The following is a 13592-nucleotide window of genomic DNA, read 5'->3' on the forward strand; positions in this document are numbered from 1 at the left end:
GGTGACATTACACGCTGCGTCTCACCTGTCTCATGAGATTGGTGACATTACACCTGTCGCTCTCACCTGTCTCATGAGATTGGTGACATTACACGTGTTGCTCTCACCTGTCTCATGAGATTGGTGACATTACACCTGTCGCTCTCACCTGTCTCATGAGATCGGTGACATTACACGCGTCAGTCTCACCTGTCTCATGAGATTGGTCACATTACACGCGTCAGTCTCACCTGTCTCATGAGATCGGTGACATTACACCTGTCACTCTCACCTGTCTCATGAGATTGGTGACATTACACCTGTCACTCTCACCTGTCTCATGAGATCAGTGACATTACACCTGTCAGTCTCACCTGTCTCATGAGATCGGTGACATTACACCTGTCACTCTCACCTGTCTCATGAGATCGGTGACATTACACCTGTCGCTCTCACCTGTCTCATGAGATTGGTCACATTACACGCGTCACTCTCACCTGTCTCATGAGATTGGTCACATTACACGCGTCAGTCTCACCTGTCTCATGAGATCGGTGACATTACACCTGTCACTCTCACCTGTCTCATGAGATTGGTGACATTACACGCGTCAGTCTCACCTGTCTCATGAGATTGGTGACATTACACCTGTCGCTCTCACCTGTCTCATGAGATCGGTGACATTACACCTGTCACTCTCACCTGTCTCATGAGATTGGTGACATTACACCTGTCGCTCTCACCTGTCTCATGAGATTGGTGACAATACACCTGTCGCTCTCACCTGTCTCATGAGATTGGTGACATTACACATCAGTCTCACCTGTCTCATGAGATTGGTGACATTACACCTGTCGCTCTAACCTGTCTCATGAGATTGGTGACATTACACGTGTCACTCTCACCTGTCTCATGAGATTGGTGACATTACACATCAGTCTCACCTGTCTCATGAGATTGGTGACATTACACCTGTCAGTCTCACCTGTCTCATGAGATTGGTGACATTACACGCGTCACTCTCACCTGTCTCATGAGATCGGTGACATTACACGTGTCACTCTCACCTGTCTCATGAGATTGGTGACATTACACGCGTCAGTCTCACCTGTCTCATGAGATTGGTGACATTACACCTGTCACTCTCACCTGTCTCATGAGATTGGTGACATTACACCTGTCACTCTCACCTGTCTCATGAGATTGGTGACATTACACGTGTCGCTCTCACCTGTCTCATGAGATTGGTGACATTACACGCGTCAGTCTCACCTGTCTCATGAGATTGGTGACATTACACATCAGTCTCACCTGTCTCATGAGATTGGTGACATTACACCTGTCGCTCTCACCTGTCTCATGAGATCGGTGACATTACACGTGTCGCTCTCACCTGTCTCATGAGATTGGTGACATTACACGCGTCAGTCTCACCTGTCTCATGAGATTGGTGACATTACACGCGTCAGTCTCACCTGTCTCATGAGATTGGTGACATTACACCTGTCGCTCTCACCTGTCTCATGAGATCGGTGACATTACACCTGTCACTCTCACCTGTCTCATGAGATTGGTGACATTACACCTGTCGCTCTCACCTGTCTCATGAGATCGGTGACATTACACCTGTCACTCTCACCTGTCTCATGAGATCGGTGACATTACACGTGTCGCTCTCACCTGTCTCATGAGATTGGTCACATTACACGCGTCAGTCTCACCTGTCTCATGAGATTGGTGACATTACACCTGTCGCTCTCACCTGTCTCATGAGATTGGTGACATTACACCTGTCGCTCTCACCTGTCTCATGAGATTGGTGACATTACACGTGTCGCTCTCACCTGTCTCATGAGATCGGTGACATTACACGTGTCGCTCTCACCTGTCTCATGAGATTGGTGACATTACACGTGTCGCTCTCACCTGTCTCATGAGATTAGTGACATTACACCTGTCACTCTCACCTGTCTCATGAGATCGGTGACATTACACCTGTCACTCTCACCTGTCTCATGAGATCGGTGACATTACACCTGTCACTCTCACCTGTCTCATGAGATTGATGACATTACACATCACTCTCACCTGTCTCATGAGATCGGTGACATTACACCTGTCACTCTGACCTGTCTCATGAGATTGGTGACATTACACGTGTCGCTCTCACCTGTCTCATGAGATTGGTGACATTACACATGTCACTCTGACCTGTCTCATGAGATTGGTGACATTACACCTGTCGCTCTCACCTGTCTCATGAGATCGGTGACATTACACCTGTCGCTCTCACCTGTCTCATGAGATTGGTGACATTACACGTGTCGCTCTCCCCTGTCTCATGAGATCGGTGACATTACACGTGTCGCTCTCACCTGTCTCATAAGATTGGTGACATTACACGCGTCAGTCTCACCTGTCTCATGAGATTGGTGACATTACACGTGTCACTCTCACCTGTCTCATGAGATTGGTGACATTACACCTGTCGCTCTCACCTGTCTCATGAGATCGGTGACATTACACGCGTCAGTCTCACCTGTCTCATGAGATTGGTGACATTACACCTGTCGCTCTCACCTGTCTCATGAGATTGGTGACATTACACCTGTCGCTCTCACCTGTCTCATGAGATCGGTGACATTACACGTGTCGCTCTCACCTGTCTCATGAGATCGGTGACATTACACGTGTCGCTCTCACCTGTCTCATGAGATCGGTGACATTACACGCGTCAGTCTCACCTGTCTCATGAGATTGGTGACATTACACGCGTCACTCTCACCTGTCTCATGAGATCGGTGACATTACACGTGTCACTCTCACCTGTCTCATGAGATCGGTGACATTACACGCGTCAGTCTCACCTGTCTCATGAGATTGGTGACATTACACCTGTCGCTCTCACCTGTCTCATGAGATTGGTGACATTACACCTGTCACTCTCACCTGTCTCATGAGATTGGTGACATTACACCTGTCGCTCTCTGCTGTCTCATGAGATTGGTGACATTACACATCAGTCTCACCTGTCTCATGAGATTGGTGACATTACACGTGTCGCTCTCACCTGTCTCATGAGATTAGTGACATTACACCTGTCACTCTCACCTGTCTCATGAGATCGGTGACATTACACCTGTCACTCTCACCTGTCTCATGAGATTGGTGACATTACACCTGTCACTCTCACCTGTCTCATGAGATCGGTGACATTACACCTGTCACTCTCACCTGTCTCATGAGATCGGTGACATTACACGTGTCGCTCTCACCTGTCTCATGAGATTGGTCACATTACACGCGTCAGTCTCACCTGTCTCATGAGATTGGTGACATTACACCTGTCGCTCTCACCTGTCTCATGAGATTGGTCACATTACACGCGTCAGTCTCACCTGTCTCATGAGATTGGTGACATTACACCTGTCAGTCTCACCTGTCTCATGAGATCGGTGACATTACACCTGTCACTCTCACCTGTCTCATGAGATCGGTGACATTACACCTGTCGCTCTCACCTGTCTCATGAGATTGGTCACATTACACGCGTCACTCTCACCTGTCTCATGAGATCGGTGACATTACACCTGTCGCTCTCACCTGTCTCATGAGATTGGTCACATTACACGCGTCACTCTCACCTGTCTCATGAGATTGGTCACATTACACGCGTCAGTCTCACCTGTCTCATGAGATCGGTGACATTACACCTGTCACTCTCACCTGTCTCATGAGATTGGTGACATTACACGCGTCAGTCTCACCTGTCTCATGAGATTTGTGACATTACACCTGTCGCTCTCACCTGTCTCATGAGATTGGTCACATTACACGCGTCAGTCTCACCTGTCTCATGAGATTGGTGACATTACACGTGTCGCTCTCACCTGTCTCAAAAGATCGGTGACATTACACGCGTCAGTCTCACCTGTCTCATGAGATTGGTGACATTACACCTGTCGCTCTCACCTGTCTCATGAGATTGGTGACATTACACCTGTCGCTCTCACCTGTCTCATGAGATTGGTGACATTACACCTGTCGCTCTCACCTGTCTCATGAGATTGGTGACAATACACCTGTCGCTCTCACCTGTCTCATGAGATTGGTGACATTACACATCAGTCTCACCTGTCTCATGAGATTGGTGACATTACACCTGTCGCTCTAACCTGTCTCATGAGATTGGTGACATTGCACATCAGTCTCACCTGTCTCATGAGATTGGTGACATTACACGCGTCAGTCTCACCTGTCTCATGAGATTGGTGACATTACACCTGTCACTCTCACCTGTCTCATGAGATTGGTGACATTACACCTGTCACTCTCACCTGTCTCATGAGATTGGTGACATTACACGTGTCGCTCTCCCCTGTCTCATGAGATTGGTGACATTACACGTGTCGCTCTCACCTGTCTCATGAGATTGGTGACATTACACGCGTCAGTCTCACCTGTCTCATGAGATTGGTGACATTCCACATCAGTCTCACCTGTCTCATGAGATCGGTGACATTACACGTGTCGCTCTCACCTGTCTCATGAGATTGGTGACATTACACGCGTCAGTCTCACCTGTCTCATGAGATTGGTGACATTACACGCGTCAGTCTCACCTGTCTCATGAGATTGGTGACATTACACCTGTCGCTCTCACCTGTCTCATGAGATCGGTGACATTACACCTGTCACTCTCACCTGTCTCATGAGATTGGTGACATTACACCTGTCGCTCTCACCTGTCTCATGAGATCGGTGACATTACACCTGTCACTCTCACCTGTCTCATGAGATTGGTGACATTACACGTGTCGCTCTCACCTGTCTCATGAGATTGGTCACATTACACGCGTCAGTCTCACCTGTCTCATGAGATTGGTGACATTACACCTGTCGCTCTCACCTGTCTCATGAGATTGGTGACATTACACCTGTCGCTCTCACCTGTCTCATGAGATTGGTGACATTACACGTGTCGCTCTCACCTGTCTCATGAGATCGGTGACATTACACGTGTCGCTCTCACCTGTCTCATGAGATTGGTGACATTACACGTGTCGCTCTCACCTGTCTCATGAGATTAGTGACATTACACCTGTCACTCTCACCTGTCTCATGAGATCGGTGACATTACACCTGTCACTCTCACCTGTCTCATGAGATTGGTGACATTACACGTGTCGCTCTCACCTGTCTCATGAGATCGGTGACATTACACCTGTCGCTCTCACCTGTCTCATGAGATTGATGACATTACACATGTCACTCTGACCTGTCTCATGAGATTGGTGACATTACACGTGTCGCTCTCACCTGTCCCATGAGATTGGTGACATTACACATGTCACTCTGACCTGTCTCATGAGATTGGTGACATTACACCTGTCGCTCTCACCTGTCTCATGAGATCGGTGACATTACACCTGTCGCTCTCACCTGTCTCATGAGATTGGTGACATTACACGTGTCGCTCTCCCCTGTCTCATGAGATCGGTGACATTACACGCGTCAGTCTCACCTGTCTCATGAGATTGGTGACATTACACGTGTCACTCTCACCTGTCTCATGAGATTGGTGACATTACACGTGTCGCTCTCACCTGTCTCATGAGATCGGTGACATTACACGTGTCGCTCTCACCTGTCTCATGAGATTGGTGACATTACACGCGTCACTCTCACCTGTCTCATGAGATCGGTGACATTACACCTGTCGCTCTCACCTGTCTCATGAGATTGATGACATTACACCTGTCACTCTGACCTGTCTCATGAGATTGGTGACATTACACCTGTCGCTCTCACCTGTCTCATGAGATTGGTGACATTACACCTGTCGCTCTCACCTGTCTCATGAGATCGGTGACATTACACCTGTCGTTCTCACCTGTCTCATGAGATTGGTGACATTACACATCAGTCTCACCTGTCTCATGAGATTGGTGACATTACACGTGTCGCTCTCACCTGTCTCATGAGATTGGTGACATTACACGCGTCACTCTCACCTGTCTCATGAGATCGGTGACATTACACGCGTCAGTCTCACCTGTCTCATGAGATTGGTGACATTACACGCGTCACTCTCACCTGTCTCATGAGATCGGTGACATTACACGTGTCACTCTCACCTGTCTCATGAGATCGGTGACATTACACGTGTCGCTCTCACCTGTCTCATGAGATTGGTGACATTACACCTGTCGCTCTCACCTGTCTCATGAGATTGGTGACATTACACGTGTCGCTCTCCCCTGTCTCATGAGATTGGTGACATTACACGTGTCGCTCTCACCTGTCTCATGAGATTGGTGACATTACACCTGTCACTCTCACCTGTCTCATGAGATTGGTGACATTACACCTGTCGCTCTCACCTGTCTCATGAGATTGGTGACATTACACGTGTCGCTCTCCCCTGTCTCATGAGATTGGTGACATTACACCTGTCGCTCTCACCTGTCTCATGAGATTGGTGACATTACACCTGTCACTCTCACCTGTCTCATGAGATTGATGACATTACACATGTCACTCTCACCTGTCTCATGAGATCGGTGACATTACACGCGTCAGTCTCACCTGTCTCATGAGATTGGTGACATTACACGCGTCAGTCTCACCTGTCTCATGAGATCGGTGACATTACACGTGTCACTCTCACCTGTCTCATGAGATCGGTGACATTACACCTGTCACTCTCACCTGTCTCATGAGATTGGTGACATTACACCTGTCGCTCTCTGCTGTCTCATGAGATTGGTGACATTACACATCAGTCTCACCTGTCTCATGAGATTGGTGACATTACACCTGTTACTCTCACCTGTCTCATGAGATTGGTGACATTACACCTGTCTCTCTCACCTGTCTCATGAGATTGGTGACATTACACGTGTCGCTCTCACCTGTCTCATGAGATCGGTGACATTACACGTGTCGCTCTCACCTGTCTCATGAGATTGGTGACATTACACGCGTCACTCTCACCTGTCTCATGAGATTGGTGACATTACACGCGTCAGTCTCACCTGTCTCATGAGATTGGTGACATTACACCTGTCGCTCTCACCTGTCTCATGAGATTGGTGACATTACACCTGTCGCTCTCACCTGTCTCATGAGATCGGTGACATTACACCTGTCACTCTCACCTGTCTCATGAGATTGGTGACATTACACGTGTCGCTCTCACCTGTCTCATGAGATTGGTGACATTACACATCAGTCTCACCTGTCTCATGAGATTGGTGACATTACACCTGTCACTCCCACCTGTCTCATAAGATTGGTGACATTACACACGTCACTCTCACCTGTCTCATGAGATTGGTGACATTACACCTGTCACTCTCACCTGTCTCATGAGATCGGTGACATTACACCTGTCACTCCCACCTGTCTCATAAGATTGGTGACATTACACACGTCACTCTCACCTGTCTCATGAGATTGGTGACATTACACGTGTCGCTCTCTGCTGTCTCATGAGATTGGTGACATTACACCTGTCAGTCTCACCTGTCTCATGAGATTGGTGACATTACACATCAGTCTCACCTGTCTCATGAGATTGGTGACATTACACGTGTCGCTCTCACCTGTCTCATGAGATTGGTGACATTACACCTGTCGCTCTCTGCTGTCTCATGAGATTGGTGACATTACACATCAGTCTCACCTGTCTCATGAGATTGGTGACATTACACCTGTCACTCCCACCTGTCTCATAAGATTGGTGACATTACACCTGTCGCTCTCACCTGTCTCATGAGATTGGTGACATTACACCTGTCGCTCTCACCTGTCTCATGAGATTGATGACATTACACCTGTCACTCTGACCTGTCTCATGAGATTGGTGACATTACACATGTCACTCTGACCTGTCTCATGAGATTGGTGACATTACACCTGTCGCTCTCACCTGTCTCATGAGATTGGTGACATTACACCTGTCGCTCTCACCTGTCTCATGAGATCGGTGACATTACACCTGTCGTTCTCACCTGTCTCATGAGATTGGTGACATTACACATCAGTCTCACCTGTCTCATGAGATTGGTGACATTACACCTGTCGCTCTCACCTGTCTCATGAGATTGGTGACATTACACCTGTCGCTCTCACCTGTCTCATGAGATTGGTGACATTACACCTGTCGCTCTCACCTGTCTCATGAGATTGGTGACATTACACGTGTCGCTCTCACCTGTCTCATGAGATTGGTGACATTACACGTGTCGCTCTCACCTGTCTCATGAGATTGGTGACATTACACGCGTCACTCTCACCTGTCTCATGAGATCGGTGACATTACACGCGTCAGTCTCACCTGTCTCATGAGATTGGTGACATTACACGCGTCACTCTCACCTGTCTCATGAGATCGGTGACATTACACGTGTCACTCTCACCTGTCTCATGAGATCGGTGACATTACACGCGTCAGTCTCACCTGTCTCATGAGATTGGTGACATTACACGCGTCAGTCTCACCTGTCTCATGAGATTGGTGACATTACACCTGTCGCTCTCACCTGTCTCATGAGATTGGTGACATTACACGCGTCAGTCTCACCTGTCTCATGAGATTGGTGACATTACACCTGTCACTCTCACCTGTCTCATGAGATTGGTGACATTACACCTGTCGCTCTCTGCTGTCTCATGAGATTGGTGACATTACACATCAGTCTCACCTGTCTCATGAGATTGGTGACATTACACCTGTTACTCTCACCTGTCTCATGAGATTGGTGACATTACACGTGTCGCTCTCACCTGTCTCATGAGATCGGTGACATTACACGTGTCGCTCTCACCTGTCTCATGAGATTGGTGACATTACACGCGTCACTCTCACCTGTCTCATGAGATTGGTGACATTACACGCGTCAGTCTCACCTGTCTCATGAGATTGGTGACATTACACCTGTCGCTCTCACCTGTCTCATGAGATTGGTGACATTACACCTGTCGCTCTCACCTGTCTCATGAGATCGGTGACATTACACCTGTCACTCTCACCTGTCTCATGAGATTGGTGACATTACACGTGTCGCTCTCACCTGTCTCATGAGATTGGTGACATTACACATCAGTCTCACCTGTCTCATGAGATTGGTGACATTACACCTGTCACTCCCACCTGTCTCATAAGATTGGTGACATTACACACGTCACTCTCACCTGTCTCATGAGATTGGTGACATTACACCTGTCACTCTCACCTGTCTCATGAGATCGGTGACATTACACCTGTCACTCCCACCTGTCTCATAAGATTGGTGACATTACACACGTCACTCTCACCTGTCTCATGAGATTGGTGACATTACACCTGTCGCTCTCACCTGTCTCATGAGATCGGTGACATTACACCCGTCAGTCTCACCTGTCTCATGAGATTGGTGACATTACACGTGTCGCTCTCTGCTGTCTCATGAGATTGGTGACATTACACCTGTCAGTCTCACCTGTCTCATGAGATTGGTGACATTACACCTGTCGCTCTCACCTGTCTCATGAGATTGGTGACATTACACGTGTCGCTCTCACCTGTCTCATGAGATTGGTGACATTACACCTGTCGCTCTCTGCTGTCTCATGAGATTGGTGACATTACACATCAGTCTCACCTGTCTCATGAGATTGGTGACATTACACCTGTCACTCCCACCTGTCTCATAAGATTGGTGACATTACACCTGTCGCTCTCACCTGTCTCATGAGATTGGTGACATTACACCTGTCGCTCTCACCTGTCTCATGAGATTGATGACATTACACCTGTCACTCTGACCTGTCTCATGAGATTGGTGACATTACACATGTCACTCTGACCTGTCTCATGAGATTGGTGACATTACACCTGTCGCTCTCACCTGTCTCATGAGATTGGTGACATTACACCTGTCGCTCTCACCTGTCTCATGAGATTGGTGACATTACACATGTCACTCTCACCTGTCTCATGAGATTGGTGACATTACACCTGTCACTCTCACCTGTCTCATGAGATTGGTGACATTACACCTGTCGTTCTCACCTGTCTCATGAGATTGGTGACATTACACATCAGTCTCACCTGTCTCATGAGATTGGTGACATTACACCTGTCACTCTCACCTGTCTCATGAGATTGGTGACATTACACCTGTCGCTCTCACCTGTCTCATGAGATTGGTGACATTACACCTGTCGCTCTCACCTGTCTCATGAGATTGGTGACATTACACCTGTCGCTCTCTGCTGTCTCATGAGATTGGTGACATTACACATCAGTCTCACCTGTCTCATGAGATTGGTGACATTACACCTGTCACTCTCACCTGTCTCATGAGATTGGTGACATTACACCTGTTACTCTCACCTGTCTCATGAGATCGGTGACATTACACGTGTCACTCTCACCTGTCTCATGAGATTGGTGACATTACACGTGTCGCTCTCACCTGTCTCATGAGATTGGTGACATTACACGTGTCGCTCTCACCTGTCTCATGAGATTGGTGACATTACACCTGTCACTCTCACCTGTCTCATGAGATTGGTGACATTACACCTGTCACTCTCACCTGTCTCATGAGATTGGTGACATTACACCTGTCACTCTCACCTGTCTCATGAGATTGGTGACATTACACCTGTCGCTCTCACCTGTCTCATGAGATTGGTGACATTACACGTGTCGCTCTCACCTGTCTCATGAGATTGGTGACATTACACCTGTCAGTCTCACCTGTCTCATGAGATTGGTGACATTACACCTGTCGCTCTCACCTGTCTCATAAGATTGGTGACATTACACCTGTCACTCTCACCTGTCTCATGAGATTGGTGACATTACACCTGTCAGTCTCACCTGTCTCATGAGATTGGTGACATTACACCTGTCGCTCTCACCTGTCTCATGAGATTGGTGACAATACACCTGTCGCTCTCACCTGTCTCATGAGATTGGTGACATTACACCTGTCGCTATCACCTGTCTCATGAGATTGGTGACATTACACACGTCAGTCTCACCTGTCTCATGAGATTGGTGACATTACACCTGTCGCTCTCACCTGTCTCATGAGATTGGTGACATTACACCTGTCGCTCTCACCTGTCTCATGAGATTGGTGACATTACACCTGTCGCTCTCACCTGTCTCATGAGATTGGTGACATTACACCTGTTGCTCTCACCTGTCTCATGAGATTGGTGACATTACACGTGTTGCTCTTACCTGTCTCATGAGATTGGTGACATTACACCTGTCGCTCTCACCTGTCTCATGAGATCGGTGACATTACACGTGTCGCTCTCACCTGTCTCATGAGATTGGTGACATTACACCTGTCGCTCTCACCTGTCTCATGAGATCGGTGACATTACACCTGTCGCTCTCACCTGTCTCATGAGATTGGTGACATTACACGTGTTGCTCTTACCTGTCTCATGAGATTGGTGACATTACACCTGTTGCTCTTACCTGTCTCATGAGATTGGTGACATTACACCTGTCGCTCTCACCTGTCTCATGAGATCGGTGACATTACACCTGTCGCTCTCACCTGTCTCATGAGATTGGTGACATTACACCTGTCGCTCTCACCTGTCTCATGAGATCGGTGACATTACACGTGTCGCTCTCACCTGTCTCATGAGATTGGTGACATTACACGTGTCGCTCTCACCTGTCTCATGAGATCGGTGACATTACACCTGTCGCTCTCACCTGTCTCATGAGATCGGTGACATTACACGTGTCGCTCTCACCTGTCTTGCCCTACTATGGACCCTTACTGATGCCCCGACAAGTGTTGGGACGTCCCCTAACCCTTTGTGGTTTGGCTCTTGGTGTACATGTGTGGCTTTTGCCTGTGAGTTTTCGCTTCGCCCTCTCCTCGCTCACTTACCTGCCAGGTTGGGGTAGGATTCCGAGTAGGTGGTTTGGTCAGGACTTTTCTCCTCGGTCTTGTGAGATTCTTGCTGTCTGTTTCCGTCGGCAGAGTTTGGAGATCCACTCTGAGATTTCTGAGCATAAAATCCATCAGGCAAGTCTCTGAAGCTGGGCAGAGCTGTTGTGAGAGCCACCATGGAGGGAAGTCCTGGCCCAAGGCTGGCACAAAAAGTGTTATTCAAGCGCTCGTTGTATGAGGACATCGGACCCATGGGAGGCAATGGAGATGGAGGTAAATTCTGAGGAATCACCAGAGGTCTGTAGGGCATGAACATGGGGTAGCCGGTGTAGAGAACTTGTCCTGGTCTCACTGCTGGGGTCCCAATCAAAGAGTCTATGGAGAAGGTGCTGCCCACCCCACTAGGTCGATGCATTGTACTTATTGCCCTCCAGTGGGCAGACATACAAAAGGTCTCTGTCTGTGGAAGTAACTGTCAGCATGTGAGCAGCTTGGTGTCTCATCAGGGGAGGGTGATGCTGGGGGAGGCTCCGCTCATCTCTCTTCACTCCTTCCGCATCACTTCTTTATTCACCCTCCTGCAATGTCTTTGGCCGAGGAGGGGCATTCTGCACAGGGAGCAAAGGAGGGGGTAACAAATCCAACTAGGATGAGGGCAAATTGTCAAACACGTCTGTCTTCTCAGGGAAAGATAAATATCACAGAGAGACTGGTTCCCTGCAGAAATACCCCCTGCATGGCAGAAATATGCCTCCTGGTTTGCACAGAGATACCCCAGATATCCCATTGTCAGTAAAGATATACTTCTTGGTCTGCAGTGAGGTACCCCAGATGTCCCCTGGTCTGAGGAGAGATACCCCTGATATCGTGTGGTTAGCAGAGATATATCCCCTGGTCTGAAGCAAGATACTCCAGATGTCCCCTGGTTAGTGGAGATATACCCCCTTGTCTGCAAAGAGATACCCCAGATATTCCCTGGTTAGTGGATATATACCCCCTGGTCTGAGGAGAGATACCCCTGATATCGCGTGGTTAGCAGAGATATATCCCCTGGTCTGAAGCAAGATACTCCAGATGTCCCCTGGTTAGTGGAGATATACCCCCTTGTCTGCAAAGAGATACCCCAGATATTCCCTGGTTAGTGGATATATACCCCCTGGTCTGAAGAGAGATACCCCATATATTCCCCGGTTAGAAGAGATATACTCCCTGGTCTGAAGAGAGATACCCCTGATATTCCCTGTTAGCGGAGATATAACCCCTGGTCTGCAGAGAGATACCCCTGATATCCCCTGGTTAGTGGATATATACCCACTGGTGTGCAGAGAGATACCCCTGATATCCCCTGGTTAGTGGATATATACCCACTGGTCTGCAGAGAGATACCCCTGATTAGAAGAGATATACCCCCTGGTCTGCAGAGAGATACCCCTGATATCCCCTGGTTAGTGGATATATACCCACTGGTGTGCAGAGAGATACCCCTCATATCCCCTGGTTAGCGGAGATATACCCCCTGGTCTGAGGAGAGATACCCCTGATATTGCGTGGTTAGCAGAGATATATCCCCTGGTCTGAAGCAAGATACTCCAGATGTCCCCTGGTTAGCGGAGATATACCCCCTTGTCTGCAAAGAGATACCCCAGATATTCCCTGGTTAGTGGATATATATACCCCCTGGTCTGAAGAGAGATA

The 13592-nt window shown here is 48.4% G+C and overlaps 1 protein-coding gene across 1 annotated transcript in view; it reads right to left on the reverse strand.

Moving 5' to 3' along the window:
* The window catches only part of GBX1 (gastrulation brain homeobox 1), a 16215-nt gene extending 3696 nt beyond the window's left edge, over positions 1-12519 (reverse strand). Inside the window, 1 exon segment of the mRNA XM_040433371.1 lies at positions 11895-12519. Within this exon segment, the coding sequence (XP_040289305.1) occupies positions 11895-12342 (448 nt within the window). The 5' untranslated portion in view covers positions 12343-12519.
* Between the last annotated feature and the right edge of the window lie 1073 nt (positions 12520-13592).

The sequence above is a fragment of the Bufo bufo genome, chromosome 5 (genome assembly GCF_905171765.1).
Source record: "Bufo bufo chromosome 5, aBufBuf1.1, whole genome shotgun sequence".
Lineage (NCBI taxonomy): Eukaryota > Metazoa > Chordata > Amphibia > Anura > Bufonidae > Bufo > Bufo bufo.